General features: G+C 36.9%; 2 protein-coding genes across 10 annotated transcripts in view; one reads left to right on the forward strand and one right to left on the reverse strand.

The window, feature by feature from the left end:
• The window catches only part of ccdc88a (coiled-coil domain containing 88A), a 45,680-nt gene extending 43,154 nt beyond the window's left edge, over window positions 1-2,526 (reverse strand). For 5 of the 9 annotated variants that reach the window (XR_002874696.1, XM_023963111.1, XM_023963110.1 and 2 more), the window contains exons 1-2: window positions 1,875-2,525; window positions 1,679-1,779 (exon numbers count right to left, since the gene is read on the reverse strand). Coding sequence is in view for 8 of the 9 variants with exons in the window: in XM_023963111.1 (XP_023818879.1) it covers window positions 1,679-1,779; window positions 1,875-1,937 (164 nt within the window). In the remaining variant the exon portion in view is untranslated. Of the gene's footprint in view, window positions 1-1,678; window positions 1,780-1,874 lie in introns of all 9 variants that reach the window. The other 4 variants (XM_023963109.1, XM_023963104.1, XM_023963105.1 and 1 more) reach the window with 1 other exon arrangement.
• An 8,432-nt stretch (window positions 2,527-10,958) lies between these two features.
• Window positions 10,959-19,666, forward strand: pnpt1 (polyribonucleotide nucleotidyltransferase 1). The gene is made up of 28 exons (XM_004077043.3): window positions 10,959-11,211; window positions 11,383-11,443; window positions 11,857-11,931; window positions 12,176-12,281; window positions 12,369-12,418; window positions 12,502-12,565; window positions 12,648-12,695; window positions 13,141-13,254; window positions 14,056-14,242; window positions 14,618-14,669; window positions 14,769-14,826; window positions 14,900-14,996; window positions 15,094-15,196; window positions 15,374-15,444; window positions 16,408-16,444; window positions 16,542-16,608; window positions 16,686-16,775; window positions 16,904-16,957; window positions 17,309-17,418; window positions 17,530-17,601; window positions 17,805-17,868; window positions 17,940-18,023; window positions 18,095-18,178; window positions 18,255-18,361; window positions 18,492-18,547; window positions 18,622-18,700; window positions 18,904-18,951; window positions 19,032-19,666. The coding sequence occupies exons 1-28, from the start codon at window positions 11,009-11,011 to the stop codon at window positions 19,179-19,181; spliced, it is 2,391 nt and encodes a 796-aa protein (XP_004077091.1). The 5' UTR covers window positions 10,959-11,008; the 3' UTR covers window positions 19,182-19,666.
• Window positions 19,667-19,815: the final 149 nt, after the last annotated feature.

Here is a 19,815-nt window from a genome sequence, read left to right on the forward strand (position 1 = left end):
CCAATACAGTAAGTCTTTTGTGTGGGAGGCAGGCTAGACAAGACGTCTACCAACAGCTGCCTCAGTCCAAAACCAAATTCACAAGGGGGGAGGGAAAACAAAAAAAATAAAACAGAAAAAGCCCCAAATACACATACTCCCCCGCATGCACAGGAGCTCCGCAGAGAAGCATGCAAACAAACACTGAGTGCCACTGTGACCGACAATCCCTGACATCCTGTCAGGGAGTCTCTAAGCTAGTCACAGTTCATTTGAGCTCAGCTTTGGCCATCATCTCCAGGAGCACTTTAACATCCATATAAATTTTACCATCATTTCCAGTCAGGAATCTCATTCAGTACCCATGCAATGCGGCTTACCTCACTATATTGTGTGCATGTCAATAATCTGTTTTAAATTCGGAAACACTCCTGGCACATGTTTTATCAATGAGTTTTGGCAACTCTCTTTTTCATCACAGTCATTCTTCTAACCCTTCTTCCCCTTTAATACTTCAGTTTGCTTTTCCAAGATCCCAAAGGGAATAGAAATGCTCTGAAAATCCATTTTTGTTGTTCTGTTTTTTTAAAAAGGGCAAAGTACGGAGATGATGATGGCCTTCCTCTGCAGAACCCAAAATGACCTCCCTAGACATTTTTCTGTTTAGAAACCACGGAGTAAGTGGAAACAGCTTGACAAAAATAGGGAAAAAACAAGCCTGGGAGAGTGTGCTAAAGGAACTATCTTACATGTGAGATTAGGCAAAGCTGGAGGAGCGAGAGGTCAAGGACAGTAGAAGAGGGCAGAAAGAAACGAAAAAAGAAAGGCGTTTCTAGTTATCAGATTATGGTCAAATATTCTTTTTCAAAATTATATTATAAATTGCAGTAAATCATTCGATTATCCTTCTGCCAATCAAAAATTGGCACTGAGGCTTTGATGGGATCCCATTATCAGTCAAAGAGTACCCACAAAGAGATGAACCCAATCCCCAGGGAACAGGAATTACAGAAAGCTCTGCAGAGTGGCAAGCTGGGTAAACGCTGACATTGAAGTGCGCAGGATTAGTGGAAAATATTTTTAAATTGCCTATCCAGCAGGAAATGTGCAACAGACAAAGGAATAGAAATGTCTGCAGTCATGACATGTGTAGCAGTCAAAAGACAAACAAATGTGCAAGTTCTTTGTACTTGGGGGCGATCCCAATTCATTCACTGTCTAAAGATCTGTAATCAGAGAGAAAAAAACAAATGGGCTTCTGTGTCTGCTTGCACCACTGGAGAAAAGTTCATATCTAAATTTTGAGCTAGAAACCAATATTTACTTGGGGCTATGGTTCCAAATTAATCTGCAGCACAGCAGAGGCACAGATTCTTATGTTGAGAAAATATTAAAGCAGTGCAAGATTCACCACAGGCGCTATCTGTCTGTAATTTCCACCAGTGCAGCCACTCAGTTTTCCAATGCGTGGTCCCTTTGTGAGTAGCCTACATTCACTTCAATGTCAAAGGCTGGGCAGAGGTTGCAGCTCATCTCACTCATGCAGTGAAGGCCACGCCGAAATCTTCTCACCTAATACAATCATTCAAGTAATAAATGCAGCTGTTTGGATTTCCAGAATTATCTAGTCCAATGGATCCATATCAAGGCCAAAGGTAGGGACACGTGGGGTCGTGGAGGTGTCACACTCACTACTCACATCTCAAGCATGATCTCGTTCAGGTAAATCCCATCCACCAGTTCTATATATTCCGACAATTTGTTGGATTCGCTGGCTTTCAGCTGCCCCACCGTCCTCACCTGAAAACAGACCATAACCGTTAATGGATGAAAAGAAAGAGGCCAGTACTCACTTGAGCTGAAGACACATTTGAATATTTAATTAGGGCGCATACCCAGCAGACCAGAGGCGTGAGCATGAACTGCTCCAGCATTGGGGCGAAAACCTCGTTTTCCATCTTTTCTTTTATTCCCCCGTTTTATTCCAGCAGATGTGTGAGCAGCGGGGGACTTTTCTGTCGGAAAATGGGCTTCCTTGGACTAAAAATCATGTATTGATTAAATCGTTGCGCATTTTCCTATAAGGTCACTGGCAAAACGGGCTCGTGAGACGAAAGGGGGGGGACGGGAAACCACAATCTTCACGACACGGCCCAGCTGTTTCAGATGCCAGCGACTGGGGCTTGGCTACCTCCTGGGAAAGAAATTGATTCACATTTTCCCCCAATTTTTCCAAAACATAAACAACAGGTATAAGGTGATTAGGGGATCCGCTGTTTTAGCTAAAGGCAGACCTGCTGAGCCAGGTAAAGTAAACCGGTGGACCGTTAGTGACACCAGCAGAGTACCCCTCCAATACGACTCAGCGACGAAAAATATCCAAGAAACAGACGCGGCGTCCAGAAATTTTGGGCAAAAACTGGGGAGTTTTCCTTCATGCTTGTCAGAAATCCGCTTCCCCGTCGTGCCGCCCTCTCCACTGCATGCTGTCGTTCAAACGCCGCACACCGCTGTGCGCTGAGAAGCTGGGAGGATGCGCGGAGGGCGCGTGGCACCGCCTCCTGCGCATCTCCCTCCGCCTCCCTCGTGAGGAAATGTAGGGCATTGATCAAAGCATCTCTGTCTGCCGTGATTTCCTCTGAGTCATTATCGGTCATTCTTCTTAGTCAACACTTTGATGAAACAAACATTGAAAGTAAAACATGACTGTGGAAATTTGGCTTTCTATAGATATTGCTTTAACAATAATTTCAATACTAAAAAGTATAGCTTAAATATTTTTCCGCATGCCTTTACCATGTTTTAATAGCAGACAGAGATGCTTCAAAACCAGGCATGGCCTACTACTCTTTGTCTGCACTTTTAGAATGCAGCACATGGGAGGCCACAAGGAAGGTAAGATACTGACACCTGGTGGGGTAATGCACCAAGAAATACTGCAGACCAAAGTTATCCTCACTGCTAAAATGCTGAACTGATCTCATTTGAATTCACGATTGAATCAACAATTTGCCATCATTTGAATAAATATCTTATTTTCTTAATTTCCATTCTAAAATCAAATGTTGTTTCATCATTTAATTTTATTTACCCTACAAGTCATTTAAATTAAACAACGATGACACTTTTATCAAAAAAAAAGAAATATTTTTACATTTCACTTTCACAAATTTTACACTGTTTAGTTGCATGTTTGAAGAAATAACAAACATCTCAAAAAATCAGGAACGAATTGCAGACTTAATTGAAGAGGGAAAAAAAAAACTAATTGGAATGGTAATAGAGTTAAAAAATCATATCGCAGAAAAAGATTCGGAGATTGCACAGCTCAAAGGTCGAGTGTCTGACCTGGAACAGTGTTCCCGCATAAATGATGTTGTTATTAGTGGTCTTGCCATCAAACCGTCTTCCTATGCCAGGGCAGTTAAACCAGCAGATGATGGGGTAGAAACAGAAAGACAGACAGAGCAGGAATCAGTGGAACAACAAGTAGTAGCATTACTAAATAAAAAAGGCATTGCCATCAGCAACGACATGGAAGCCTGTCATCCCCCACCGAGGGAAAATGAAAAATACCCCCCAGCACTAATAATGCGATTTTCAAATGGAAAGCATAAAATTCCTCTCCTAAAGAAAGGAAGAAAACTAAAAGGAACAAACATTCACATGAATAAACATCTAACCAAGACAAATGCTGACACTGAAAGCACGGTTTCTCAGAAAAGAAAAAAAATACAATCAATGTGGACAAAAAACTGCAAAGTTTTCATTAAACTAAACAGCCCACCTGAACAGGCAAGTAATCGCAATCAGAGAAATGGAAGAGCTGGATCAATTTTGATAGAAAACGGCAAAAGTACAGTCCTCTCTAACAAGAATAAACAAACAATACACAACTATGGACTTAGACATTGACCCAGATACCCATTTCTTTGACTTTATGAATAACCACTGCAGTTAATACACAGAAGAGGAATACAATAGAAACACAAATCCTAATCACGAACTCTCAATCATACATTTCAACAGCAGAAGCTTATACGCGAACCACCAAACCATTGAAGAATACTTGGGGCTTACACTTCCAGCTTGAGAACTATGACTTTCACTATGTGAATAGGAAAAATAAGCAAGTGGCTCTTTATACACACAACAGTCTTAAACACAAAGTTGTGGAGACAATGTCGGGCTGTATTGATGATGTCTTGGAATATATATCTGTAGAGATAAGTATGGAGAAACAGAGTAACATCATAGTCAGCTGTGTGTATCGAGCCCCTGCTCCAGACATGGAAACCTTCACAAGTGCTATTGAAAACACGTTTGCTGATATTTCCAAAAAGGTCATATTTCTTTGTGGCGATTTTAACATAGATTTGTTGAACCCAAACAATCACACCAAGACAGAAGATTTCACGCATACAATGTACAGTTTAAGCTTTTATCCACTAATCAACAAACCCAGCAGAATAACAACAAACAGCGCAACTTTGACAGATATATTTTCACAACAGAATAAAAGGCGGACTGCTAATGACAGATATCAGCGACCACCTCCCAGTATTTGCTAACTATGAATGCGTTTTCAGAGAAAAAAAAGAGAAAAAGATAGTTTACAGAAGAAAACTAACAGAGGAATCAATAAATGCATTTAAATCAGAACTACAAGCACAAACCTGGAAAACTCTGTATGAAAGCAAAGATGTCAACGCAGCTTATGAAAGATTTTTTTCAGGAGTTTACATCTTTATATGACAAAAACTGCCCAATTACAAAATCCTGTAATAGAAAACAACATAAAACAACAAAACCCATGGATGACAACTGGACTGAGAAACGCGTGCAAAAAAAAGAACAGCTTATTTAAACAAATCTTAAAAAACAGAACTGTCGAGGCGGAGCAGTTATACAAAAAATATAAAAACAAACCAAACGGTAGCATGAGAACATGCAAAAAAGACTATTACACAGAAATATTAGAAAAAAACAAATCAAACACTAAAGAAATTTGGAAAGTACTGAATAGTGTCATCAGGAAACACAAAGAGAAAACAAATTACCCAGACTCTTTAGTTGGTAAAAATGAGATGTGCAACAATATTCAGGACATGACAAAGGAGTTTAATAAATATTTTGTAAAAATAGGGCCAAAGTTAGCTGACGACATAAACTTTTCAAAAAATATCAGAAAAAGAAACACTCGATCACTCCATAAAAAGAAATCCTAACTCGATCTATTTGAGACCCGCGGAAGCAAAAGGAGTTCTAAACAGCGTCAACGAATTCAAAAACAAAACATCTACAGACTGTAATGGAATTAATATGATGGTGATAAAAATGTCATTGATTCCATTGTTGACCCGCTAACCTATATTTGCAATTTATCCTTTCAAACAGGAACATTTACACAAAAAAGGAAAATAGCTAAAGTAATCCCACTACACAAATCAGGGGACAAACACCAACTAACAAATTGCAGACCAGTGTCTTTACTCTCAAAAATACTCGAAAAAGTGTTCCTCACAAGGCTGGAAAGTTTTATAGAAAAGTACAAACTAATATCCGAACACCAATATGGTTACAGAAAAAACAGATCAACATCCATGGCGATTACGCAACTAACTGAAGAAATTATAAATGGCACTGACAATAAAGAGTTCGTAGTAGGAGTGTTCATTAATCTGAAAAAGGCTTTTGACACAATTGATCATAAAATGTTAGTAAACAAACTGGAAAGATATGGAATACAAGGACCAGCATTAAAATGGTTAAACAGTTACATTAATAACAGGCAGCAGTTTGTCCAACTGGAGGACTGTAAATCATCCCTGCTAAATTTAAACTGTGGAGTTCCACAAGGGTCAATATTAGGTCCCATACTGTTCATCCTTTACATTAATCACATACACTTGGTATCAGATACACTCAAATACTTTTTATATGCTGACAACACAAGTATAGTCTGTACAGGGGAGAATCTCAGGGAAATTGTAAAAATAGTAAATACACAATTAGGGAAACTGAAACAATGGTTTGACAAAAATAAACTGTCACTCAGTGTTAACAAAACTAAATTCATGATTTTCGGAAATCGCCACATTCCTGCAGATTTAGAAATAAAAGTTGCCATTGATAACCATGTTCTGGAAAGACTGTCTGAAATCAAGTTCCTTGGAGTAATTATGGACGACAAAATAAGCTGGAAACCACAAATAAAGCAGGTCAGAGCTAAACTGGCTAAAAGCATAGCAGTGTTGGGAAAAACGCGCCAATACTTACTTCCAATAAATTGACAGCAAATGTTCAAAGACAGAGAAGGGAGTTACAATCTAAGAAAACAACTGAATTTCAAAAAGCAGTGCATTCGAACAACAAAAAAGAAAATGTGTCTATCAAATTGTGGTGTGGATTTATGGAATGGATTGGATGAAGGTTTAAAAAAAAAATCTTACATGTTTTCAAAAAAACCAACAAGAAGTCACTAATAGAACTTTATAAGGCCAGAAATGTGTAATAAAACAAAAATGTCACTTTTGCACAGTTGCCCTGCAGAATTGTACCGTGAATGTTTAGTGTACTGCTATCTGTAAATAGCAGTACGCGTATTGAATACGCACATCATCAGGTTTTGTAAAAAGGGGTGGGGGCAGACAAGATTTCTTGAGCCGCAATTAAATAAGCAAGCCCACCACCAAAAAAAATAATTATACTTTGATAATCAGTTGAAAAGACAACAACAAAGGTGTCTAATCCCCCCCTTTTTTAGGCTAAATTGTAGAATATCCTGGTCTCAACTGATTTTAGTTTGGGAAAATTCTGATCTTCTCTGATACTAGTAAAAAAATTCTAATGAATATATACCAAATATTGTCTGCAATTGTTTTTAAATTCAAATTCAGAAAGGTTATTGTTCGTTCAAGTAAAAACAGACATTTTTCTGTAAAGGGGCTTGAAAAAATCTTGCCATGCTCGCAGCCAATAAATACTGATGAAAGAAATGTAATCAGATAAGAGCAAAGATAAGAGATAAAATCAACAATTGATAAATGGTTTGACGGTGTTAATGCAGATGAAATCAAAGCGCAATCCAAGCCAAGTAAGACAGAATTCTGGACATGATGAAGGTAAGGTCGTTTTAGGAAGTACATGTTGATAATGTTTACTAAAGAAGATGGCTTTTCATTTTCACCTGAAACAGTCAAAGTCTTGGCTCAGATCATGCTGAGATCAGATATTTTTACATTTTCAAAATGTATATAATTGTATTTATATATTATGTTAATTTATAATTAACAACAATCATCTTAATCAAGGCATACATGGCTGTATTATTGTATCCTACTTCTGATTCAACTCAAGAAAAAATAAAGTGCAGCACTAAAACAGTTCGGATATTTTCATTATAAACATGGTTGTGCATTGACAACCATGTTCATAATGAAAATGTGCATTGACAAGTCTAAGCATGTATTTGAATGTATTGCCTTTTGTATTTTAGGGCAAAGTTTTTTCTGCAAAAAAAACTGCTATGTGGCAGTGGTCCTGCTTTTTACTGTAATATGTGATGCAGTTAAGAAATCATTTCAGTTGATTCTAGTTCAACAAGCCCATGACTTTAACTGACTTTAACACATCGACAGATATTTTGAGGAAAAGGAAAATCCATTTAATTGCAAATTCAAAAAAGAACAAAAAGAGCAGCTGAGTTAGGATTTTTGCCATTTTGAGAGTCAATTATAAAGTGGTGGTTTCCACCACATAAACAGGTCTCAGGTAGAAAATGATCACAGGATTGTGGAAAAACACACACTTGACTATTTCAAGTCATACGCCTCTTGGAGGCAAGCCTGTCATTATCCAAGTATATAATTTAAATGGGGGTTAGGAACGAATATTAAAAAACTTTCCACAATGTGCAAATGTTCTAAAAAAATTCTATGAAAGTACTAGAATAAAAACTGTAGTAGAAGGATTCTAAAGACAATAATAAAGAAAGCCTGGAAGAGCTCATGATCAAAATATTCTGTAAAACTTTGCAACACTGTTTGTGACTAGAAAAATACTTAGATAAAATCTGGTGAAGATTTTTTCCTGTAAATTAACATTTAGTAATCAACTGGCCACGTGGCGGACTTTCAACCATCCAGGGTTCAACCTGTTGGCCAAAGGTTCAAATCCTTTGCCCAATTGTGGCTGGGATAGGCTCCAGCAACACTATCACCTCAAATGGTGAAGATGGACAGATGGAATTAACTTGATGTCAGTTTTTGCTGTATGAACAAATATTTAATGCATATCATCAATGCCACAGGTTTCCAAGTTCTGTTAGGCAAATCATCTGTAATTTCATTTTTAAAGGTGTTTTGGATGTGAACTTTCTGACAATGCGCATTCATTTTACAACAATACAAAAAACATTGACAGCAATTACTATGAGTTTCCAAAAGTATTTCCCAACCAGTGAGAACATTTTGTGTATTTAATAGTAAATCTGTTCCTATTTCTCAAACTGAGCTTATAGCTTTTCCCAAACCTCACCACTTAAACACACCATTAAGCAATGCTGCACATAATGAAAACCTCTAAAGGTTGCTGCCTGTTAGCCCACACAGAGTTTGTGTCAGACAATTTCCTGCTCTGTCACAGCGAAAGCAGACTTTGTAGTGTCTTAGTGTATTTGTGCGTGTGTGTCAGCATTTGTTTTCATCTGTGTTAGGTTCATTAACCTGACACTCATCGGAATGTTGTGCCAGTTTTGTTGAAATGGGTTGCTTGGTATGCACTTGAAAGAGTTTATTGCAACTTTCATTTACTGTAATAAAACACTACAGTGTCTCTCATTGTGACAAATAACAATGACGGCAGCAAAACAGCTCATGTGAAAACCCACAACACGTACATGTGTACAGGGTTCATGTGAATGTACCTTTTTGTTGCCGTTAGTGTTCACTGGAATAAAAGTAATTGTTCTGTTAATAAGAAAACAGATGAGCTGCACAGTCTCATGCAGATGTAATCCTTTGCAGCTTCCTGTTATTTATTTCTTTGGAATTTACAAGCTGCCGCAAACGTTTTGGTTTGCAGACCACGGGCTGACTAACTATGGAAATATCTCCTTCTCTGCTGAGGTTTAATTTGTAGTTTGCTCATTAAAGCAACATGACAAAGCAGAAATGTAGCCACTACTGGTCGTTAAAAAGATGAACATTGAAGTTATGCCTACAGGTCATGACAAGTTAATTTTAAATACAACCTACTTCTATTCAATTTTGCATATAGAAGTCCTTATTTGAGCCACATGTTCTAAAACTTAACAAGTAATAATTAAGGGGACATCATGTTTGGATAAGAATATCTAAAAGTTAATCAGCCTGCACATGAAAAATTGCATCACAGAGGACTTATCTGTTCAGTGTGGTTTACAGGCTACACATTGCAACCCATAATAATCTCCAAAATGGAAAAAAAAGAAATAGAAAAAATATATATATATGATATCAAACTTGTATGTGTCTTTGTCAGATGTAAATAATGATTTAAAGATTTTGCATTTTCCTCAAGGTGGAAACATCAGATCATCTTTAACATAAGAATATCTCTGCTTCTCTGTAAAAATGCTGGTATATTACATTCCTTATGGCAGACATAAGAAACATTTGAAGATGACAATTATTTTCATTGTTTTAGAATGAGAGAATTTAGGGGAAAAAAAAGTTGTGTTGGGAATTAATGGTGTCACACCCTAACCAGGTTTATTTAAATCAAAACACCTGCAAAAGGTCTCCTAAACCTTTAATGGTCTTTCAGTATGGATTTGTGAGCGGTGCAATCAGGGTGAAGACTGCTGACTTGTCCAGAAGACAGTTATTGACAACCTTCAAAAAGACAGAAAGCACCAAAAGGCCTGAGCTCATCAACAAGCTGATTATTCCCAGAGTGCTGTATTCAAGCATTTTAGTAGAAAATTGAGCAGAAGGTGAAAAGTGTGGTTTAGGAAAAGAAGCATCATTGACAGCAACAACGGCAGCATTAACTAGACTCTGATAAAAGCCCTTGTGAGCGTCAGAAGGAGGTGACTGAGGGTAGAGTCAGAGCACCATGAGCATCATGAGGCACCGGACACAAACTAATACTAGACATGGGCAAAGAATGTGGTGCGAAACTGGCGTGAAGTATCAACAATTACGATCAGTTAAAAATACTAAAAAAATATTTGGGATGGGATTTTTGTGTGTGACTAATGCCACCTAGTGGTAAAAAGTACAACTGCACTTTTTGTGCATCTACAATCAATAACTACATATAAGCGATATAAAAAGGCCACATTTTAAGGTTTTCTTTAGCAAAGGATTTAAATACCTATTCTATTGTGCCAATAAGTATACTTTCCGTTCTGCATTTATTAAAAATCGATAAAGAGATTTATTGACAATATAGATTCATTAAAAGGAAAAAACCTGAGAGTACCCTATATTATTAAACAGCTGTCAAAAAGTGAATGTATTTTATTTTTAGATAATATGCACATTACTTAACACTTAAATATATAGTTAAACGCATTTAATATATGTTGTGAAATAGGAAGTACAAGAAGACTGCAAAGAGAATAGATTTAAAATACATTTTCACAACACTTTTTTTATGTATTCATTTATTTTATTTTATTTTTGTCAATAGTCAGACATTAATATATCAAACAAGCAAACATTAATGCCAGTAGATATATGAAAGATAATAGAAGCATTCCTTTTCAAAAAGAATTGAAAATAAAATCCAAAAGAATATTATAATGATAAAAATAATATTAAAAAACATAAAAATCATTAAATTATAGATCCAAAAGCCCAAACAAACTCCAAAACATTATGAATGTTTAAACACTTTCAACAGATGTCCCAAACAGGAACATTTTCAGCGGAACCCCTGCGTTGAGGGTGGGACGCTTTACTTGTAACACACATTTTTAATTGGTCCAATCAGAAGTCGCATCTTTCTGACGTCATCTCGTACATGTGACAAACCATCATGGATGCCCTCTGACAGCTTTGGAAACTGTAATGTCCTCGCTGTCCACAGAAGCTTCTCTCTCTGTTTGTGTCGTGAATATTTCAAAATGAGGTATTTGCTTTGTTTGGGCCGCTCCTTTTCCTGTCGCCATGTCCGCTTTTGTCATCAGAGTGTCTACAACAGACACTCGAGCCCACGAAGGATCGGAGTGGATCTTGGAGAGAAGTGAGTCGACTAGTCTCTTCAGCTCCTTTCAGTTTCATTATCTGGGAATGGATGCTGCAGTTTTTGAACATTAACTGTTTACGCACCCGGTGTTACAGTTTTCTTATGATTACTTAAAAGCATTTATCCGCTTTATTAAATAAAAAAGACAATATTGTATTTTTCTCATAGGAAACTGGAAATCTCGTCAGGGAAATTTGCTAGATTTGCTGATGGATCCGCTGTAGCACAGGTACTTAAAGGATTTTTATTTTGTGTACTTTCTTGTGCAAATAACAACAACAACAACATGCCTTTCTTTTTGCTAGTAGATTTTTTTCTTTTCCACATTTTTCTTTCAATTATTGTAACTGCCTAGTATCAAACCAAATAAAATGTATTTTATGTTTTCTTCCTAATCCCGTTTAAACTCAGTTTATGACCTAAAATCCTATCAATTTATCGTTAGCAAAATCACCTTCATGTTATGTGTTTGATTTATAACATGACTTAAACCGATTAATAGATAATACATTGTTGGCCAAAGGTACATGCAGGCACCTATAAACTATTGCTATTAATGCCACATCCTTGGTCATGGGTTAAAATACCCTAAAATTCATTTTAAACTATTCTTGTGACTTTTAATGATACGTCATCTTTCAGCTGGGAGAAACCTCTGTGATGGTGACCGCTGTGAGCAAGACCAAACCCACTTCTTCTCAATTCATGCCTCTTGTGGTAGGTCCTCAACTTTTTGAGCGAGAATTCTTTAGTTTTGAGCTCATTTTGGTCATTTAAAATATTATTTTTACTGTTATTAAATGTTTTATGACTCGTTCTATTTTTGATCCAACCAGAGGTGCTTAATGCTCAGCAGTTGTTAAATAACAGCTGGTAAAAATGGCAATAGGAATTGACTTATGATTCAAATGATAGCGGTAAAAAGTTTCAGCAGTGGAGTAACATTCTCCCCGACTGACAGGTGGATTATAGACAGAAAGCAGCTGCTGCAGGTCGCATCCCCACTAATTATTTGAGGCGAGAGCTTGGTACCACTGACAATGAAATCCTCACCAGCAGACTAATAGGTGAGCTGGGACTAATTTAGCTTCAATGCACCATATCTTTCTAGTTTATTTATTTTTACCACTGCTTTCTTTGTTTCTATTGATCAGATCGGTCCATTCGACCACTTTTCCCACCTGGTTACTTTTACGACACTCAGGTCAGTGAGAGAGTTTTGCATTCTTTAGATTTTTAAATAATCGTGACATCATGTATGCCCCTCTTTACATTATTGTCTTAAAGGTTCTTTGTAACTTGCTTGCTGTTGATGGTGTCAATGATCCAGATGTGCTAGCTATTAATGCAGGTAGGATCAAATGTCAGTCATTTCAGTTTGTACACTTCAGAAAACTCCTATCTTTTTCGAAACACCTTTGGTTTTCTTATAGCCTCTGCAGCTCTGGCCCTGTCTGACATCCCCTGGCATGGACCCATAGGTGAGAAATGCAACAAGCAACGTATCACAGGATTTTTTTTCTCCAGAAAAACTAGACTTTAAAGGTTGGTCAAAGTTTCAGTGCTCATCTAAGTAGTTTTTTTGCTCTGAAGCCTGAAAGAGGTACTTGGATGAGCAGTGAAACATCCTCTAGAAGCTTCCCTTATTCTGAGAACAGAAATCCTGGATTTCAAGATTTTGAAAGGTTTATTGTCATATGCACAGTAAGAAACGGGTTTCCCTGCACAATGAAATTCTTACTCCGAATGGTATACAGGAAACTCAAAATTCATGCAAACATACACACAAAAACACAAGATGTCGTGCAAATTCATGGATGAATGAGAAACAGCACAGACCTAACCAGTCATGTCATTTATTCTCCTAAAATCCTTGTAGTCAGATGATTGTTTTGCGGTTTAAGTAGAGCTTGGATGTGTTTACAGGTGCTGTGCGGGTTGGCATCGTTAATGGAGAAGTGCTCATCAACCCCACTAGAGCAGAAATGGCTTCCAGCACGTTAAACTTAATCATCGCTGGAGCTCCAAGCAGCCAAGTGGGTAAGTTGGTAAAGTTCTTACTGGCCTGAGAAATATAACAGTCTTCAGTGGGTACCGTATTGTGATGACGTGCATTCAATCAAATATACATAGTTGGCGCTTTAACTAACTACATGTTTAATGCCAATGGTTATAATGGAAAAAGCCGACGTAAAATCCAATTTGAAGCTGAATTTTCTTCACAAAGCTTCTATCTCTAGAAGAACTAAAAACTTTAATCTCCACAACTACATGACTGTCTTGGTGAAATAAACTGCCTCCAATGCTGCCTTGTATGTCTTCTGACAGATATTTCAGCTTCGCATAGAGCTGCCTAAACATCCTCCGGATGAAATGTGCCAAATTAAAATGAGTGTTGGGATACACTAACCGTTGTAAAGTCTTATTTTAAAAACAGGGTAGATTTCAATTTAGACTTATAGAACATGTTATTGTAAAACCGTTGTGCATAAACCAACCAACTTTCATTTAATCTTTAAAGTTTTTTAAGTGATAATGCGAAATCTGCAGATATTACAAACTGTAGATGCTCTACATATTTATGAGTTTTCTATCAAAAAAATTCCTTGAAACTTCGATATAAATAGTTTAAAAACCTTTAGAGGAACAACCAAAATGCTATTGAACCCGGAGGAAAATTTGTCATACCGGTAATTTATTTAGGAACTTTAGTAAGAATTCTTTTTGGTTTGTCCAAAATTTCTGACACACACTTGAGCACAGACACATTTGGCTTTCTATACCAGTGTTGTGTTTCTACTCATGCTGGTTGCTAAAGATTGAAATATGACTGATTGTCAGTGATGATTGAGGCGTCTGCTGAGAACGTGCTGCAGCAGGACTTCTGCCACGCGGTGAAGGTGGGAGTCAAACACACCCAGCTCATCATTCACGCCATCCAGCAGCTGGCAAGAGAGCAGAAGGTCACCAAGCGCACGCCCATCAAAATGTTCTTCCCCCCAGCAGAGATGGTGGAACGTGTTCAGAAGTAAGTAGGACTCAGCCATGAGTCTTTTCCAGAACTGAACTAGAAAACCTATAGGGAAAGTTCATTAAAAGGGTTTTATGAGAACTCGATGAAGCTTGAGCTTGTCCTATAGAACAAAAAAGTCAGAGTAAATTGTTTTTTTCCAGATCTATTTATTGTCAAATGTTCAATGTATTTTAAAATGCGGCACAGATGAAATGACTGTCTTCTCAGACCCCAATGCAAACATGCAGAAAATAAATAACAATAAAAAGCATAAAAATAGAACAATAAGTAAAAATGGTAAAAGAAATTAATATATATACTAATAAGAACAATGAATCTTGAATTTTCCAGTTTAACACTTCATTTTTTTTGTCTTTTTTTTCCCACCAGGTTAGCCTCTGAAAAGATCTATGCTGTTTTCACTGATTATAGTCATGATAAGGTAGCGAAAAAAATCCTAATTTTCAAGTTATATCTTCTAGAAATAATCATTATGTTAAAATCTTACATTTTGTCTGAATAAATAACATCCTTAACGCAGATTTCAAGAGATGAAGCCATAAACAAAATACGATTGGAAACTGAAGAAGATCTCAAAGGTATGCAGACATTTAATTTGCATTTTGTAGCTGTAAAGGTTTAGTCAAAATATTTTTATCCTTCTGTGTGTAGATGCGTTTCCTCAGGCGGAGCCCTTTGACGTCATTGAATCTTTTAACATCGTGAGCAAAGAAATCTTCCGTAATTTGGTGCTGAATGAGTACAGGAGGTGAGCGGGATCTGCTCTGCTTTTACAAAGTTAATGTCATGGTGCACAGATCTGGAAAAACTAAAACAGGTGTGTGGATTTCGTCTTTGTGTTAAAGATGTGACGGGAGGGAACTGACCGCTTTAAGAACCATCTCGTGTGAGGTTGATCTGTTTAGGCCTCTGCATGGCTCAGCTCTGTTTCAGAGAGGACAAACACAGGTATGTAAAGAGCTTTAAGCCAATCCAAGTTAAAAGGGGAGACGGTTTGAATATAAGAGATAGAACATATAAATGCTTAAGTTGTATGGATGAATATTCGACTTCCTGCTGTAAAAATGTTCTTGTAGTATTTTTAGCAGGGTAGATGTGAGCCTGGTGTTCTTCTGTTCCCTGTAGGTGTTGTGCAGCGTCACCTTTGACTCCCTGGAGTCCAGCATCAAAACAGATATTATCACAACAGCTTTGAGGTAAGGTGGTTGCTTTGTATAATAAATTAAATGATTAACTTTTCTGGCTACAATGCAGCGTAAAATGATAGAAGCAATATGATCTGTTTCTGTAGAACGGATTGGTGAAAACATTAGGAGTGGAAGAAACTGAAATGCTTTTAAAACTTTAAGCTTTGTGTTCATTGTTCAATTTAAAGATCAAGACAGACTTGCATAACTTTGTGAGTGAAAAAGGTCAACCAATATATTTAATATCTAATTCTGATAATATGATTTATGATGAAAGTAACAGTTGAACAACATTTGAATTAGTATGAGTAAAAAATTAGTTAGTAAAAGTTAGTATGAGCAAAAAATTACTTTGCAATACTTTCACTTTTGTATTCCACTGTTTAATGATGATCATATTTTATATAATTTACTATCCTAAATGGCGTTATGGGTCATTAAAGATTGTCTGACAACACAAGTTAGTTTTCATCTTTTAGAAGTTAAAAAGCAAAATACTTCTGTTTTTTTTTATTATTATTATTATTATATATCTTTGTTCTCTACATCGAATTAATCCAATATCTGTTTATTAATCATACATACTTCCAGGAAACAGTTACACCTGAACTTAAGGATAAAAAGAAAACATTTTTTCAAATTTGACTTTATGTTGTGAGGCTCTAAACACTCATCAGAGCATTAGAATTGTTTTTTGAATAGGGCTGGCATTATCTCCCTTTACCACATTCACATGTACGAGAGTATAAACCGTTACAGAAAAAAAATCTTTATTTAGAAAACTGAATCAATTATTTTGTCTGAAAACTTATTAATAATATGTAACTCCCATTTTCACCCAGAAGTTGTATTATTAAAGAGAAAATGAATAATCCTGTTCCTGATCATATCTGAATGCCTTGTTGAGGTTATTTTGTAGTAAATTTTGAACAAATCTGCATCCCTAAAATGCCCACTCTTTTCTTTCTGAAGTGGTGTCAAAGACAAAAACTTCATGCTTCATTATGAAGTAAGTGGATTTTGATTTTTTTTTCAATCAAATACATAATTCGTGGATTTATAATCTTTAATTTGGTGTCAATTTAATGTGTTCTTTTTATGTTCAGTTTCCTCCGTATGCAACTAATGAGATCGGCAAAATGGGAGGCCTGAACAGGAGAGAGCTTGGACACGGTTGGTTGGGATGTTCCGGTCTCGTATTTGGTTCCTTTTTTAGCAGCTCTCACTGGGGGCGTGGCTTGTGTTTGTAGGAGCTCTGGCTGAGAAGGCGCTGAGACCAGTCATTCCCAAAGACTTCCCTTTCACTATCCGAGTCACATCTGAGGTGTTGGAGTCAAATGGTCAGTTTTTAAGACATTATTTCAGAAATATAAAAAGTTAAAAGGAGGTGTGGAAGCTCTGTTGCTCCTGTTGTAGTGTTCTTTTTAAGGCTGTTTTCCATTGTTTAATAACTGTGTTTGCCTTTTAGGTTCATCATCAATGGCCTCAGCCTGTGGAGGAAGCCTTGCCCTTATGGATGCAGGTACCAAAGCCAGACTAAAAGAATGTGCTAAAACTCTCTTACCAGGTGTATTGAAGCACACATGAATCTTGAGAATATTAATTTGTTCTGTTAAATGATTTTTATTTCCTGTTCTGCAATGTAAATGGTATGTACTCCTATAGCGCTTTACTTTCTTTATTAAAGGCCCAAACCTCTTTACAGCCACAGTCCCATTGACTCATGTAAACACACATTTACACACATGAACACAATAAAAGGTACGACATGTAATTTAGATTTATATGCAAGTGTGGATTGTTGCAATTGAAATATTTTTCTGGCACAAAATTCTTTTTAAAAGAAGAACGTTATAAATGTTGTTTTTTCCAGGTGTTCCCATCTCTTCCGCTGTGGCAGGTGTGGCCATCGGCCTTATTTCCAAAGCAAACCCACAGAAATCTGCTGAGATTGAGGACTACAGAATACTGACGGATATTCTGGTACAAACCATCTCAGTTTAACCTACGACAGACTGTTTGGTTTCTGTAAATAACTTGGTTATTGTCGTTTTTCATTGAACATTTGTGAGTGGATTGCTGTTTTCTTAACAGGGAATAGAGGATTACCTTGGAGACATGGACTTTAAAATGGCAGGAACAAGCAAGGGGATCACTGCTTTACAGGTATTATGTTTGATGACTCAACAGAAAAACCTAGCAACTTTAAACAACATGTATTCGGGGCAATGTGGTTTTTTGACCATCTTTTCAACACACATGAGGATCAAATGTAAAAAAAAAACAGTAAAATAAAGCAAAGTGTGTAAAGTTTTTGATTCCCTCTCTTGTACTAAAGTGATTATTTTTTTCTTTTGTTTGACATTTAGGCTGATGTGAAGATTCCAGGTTTACCTTTGAAGGTGGTTATGGAGGCAATCCAGCAAGCAACGGGTACAGAAATCTAGTATTACTTCAGTATTAGTATTTGTTAGCTTTTTAAAAAAAATCCTTTTGTTTTTCAGTGGCCAAAAGGGAAATCCTTGGAATCATGAACAAATGCATTGCAAAACCAAGAGAGAGCAGGAAAGAGAACGGACCAGTCGTTGGTAAATATTGTAAAGGGATCTACACATCTCTTTGGAAATGTTGTGGTTTAATGAGCGCTGGGTTCTGGTAGAAAATGTGCGGGTGCCTGCATCTCGAAGAGCGCGCTTTGTCGGCCCAGGAGGATATAACCTACGCAAACTGCAAGCTCAGACAGGTATTCTGGTAATCGAGCACTGATTACATTTGGATGTGCAGAAGTGTTTAATTTAGTCTTTTTGTTTCCTCTAAAGGTGTCACTATAAGTCAGGTGGATGAAGAAACGTTCTCTGTGTTTGCTCCAACTCCTGGAGCTATGAATGAAGCCCAGGAGTTCATTAGCGATATCTGCAAAGACGATGTGAGCCAACAACAAAATCCAGAATGCATCTGGTTTATTCATTAATTATCAGTTTGATATTCCAGACTATCACTGAACCTTGCCTATATGTACCTAAAGCTCGAGCATTAATGTTGCTTCCCATTTGCAGCAGGAGCAGCAGTTGGAGTTTGGTGCCGTCTACACTGCCACCATCACAGAAATAAGGTAACCTTATTTACTTTTGAGGGCTGAAAGCGAGCCCTGATCCAGCCACTGATGGACATACCTCTCTGTTTTAGGGACATTGGTGTGATGGTTAAACTATATCCAAACATGACGCCTGTCTTGCTGCACAACTCCCAGCTGGACCACAAACGGGTTTGTAAAACGCACTTTGGTGGACTTTTTTAATCTGTTTTTGTTAAACCACACCATCCAATTTTCTTTTATAGAGCACTTAAATGATCTGTTCTGATCTGAAGTGGTGTACAATCATGTAAACAAAAAAGAAGATAAAAACAATGCACAAGTAAATTGAAAATAATCAATCAAATAAAATGACGAAAATGTATCTCTTGTAGATCAAGCATCCAAGTGCTTTGGGTTTGGATGTAGGACAGGAGATACAGGTTTGTGTCAGCTGTTCAAAGTGACCTGTTTTATTGCCACTGTGGGGTTTCTTTTTTTCTAACAAGTGTTCTCCTGACAGGTGAAGTATTTTGGACGAGATCCAACAGACGGCAGAATGAGGCTTTCACGAAAGGTGTTGCAGTCTCCTGCCGCCACTGTCGTCAAGACGCTAAGTGAGAAACAGAGCATTTCCATGGGTTCAAACATCAGCGAAAGATCCGACTTGTGACAGAATGGCACAGCGCAGAGTTTCCTGACTAATCCACCAACTACAATTCGAAAGGAATATTACTTTTGAAGTAGTAATCCCAAGAAAGATGCAACAGATGTCGTAAACATGGCACTATTGGACAAATGAGGCATCTGGCTGACAAGAACAGAATTGTGTTTTGTTTTTTTTGTGTTTTTTTTTAGGTTTGTCCTTGTTATGTCATGTATCAGCAACAATGCTTCTTGTACTTCCACAAATATTTGTGCCTTATGTGGTGGTATGATTACAAGTTTGCAAAAGTCTAGTACTTGCTATTGTTTAGGATTTTTACATTTCATATCTATTGTCCTCTAATATACTGGTATAGAAACAAAAACAAAGTGGGAGAACTTCACAGCATATGTACTTGTTTTTTTTTATTTATAGTCTATGTAAATACACAAATACATGGCATTTCTTAATCATTTTGGAAATAAATAAAACGTTTTTTTTCTATAATCTAATATTGAAATGTATTGTTTTATGCATTATTTGGTAATTGTTTCAAATATTTATGTGACGAAAACTAAATTATTTTTTTTACTTAAAATGCATGAGGTACTGCAGTTCCTTTCCCAGCCATTAAGTTGCGGAATTCCCAGTTGCCTGAAGG

Source organism: Oryzias latipes, chromosome 15 (genome assembly GCF_002234675.1).
Source record: "Oryzias latipes chromosome 15, ASM223467v1".
In the NCBI taxonomy this organism is placed as follows: domain Eukaryota; kingdom Metazoa; phylum Chordata; class Actinopteri; order Beloniformes; family Adrianichthyidae; genus Oryzias; species Oryzias latipes.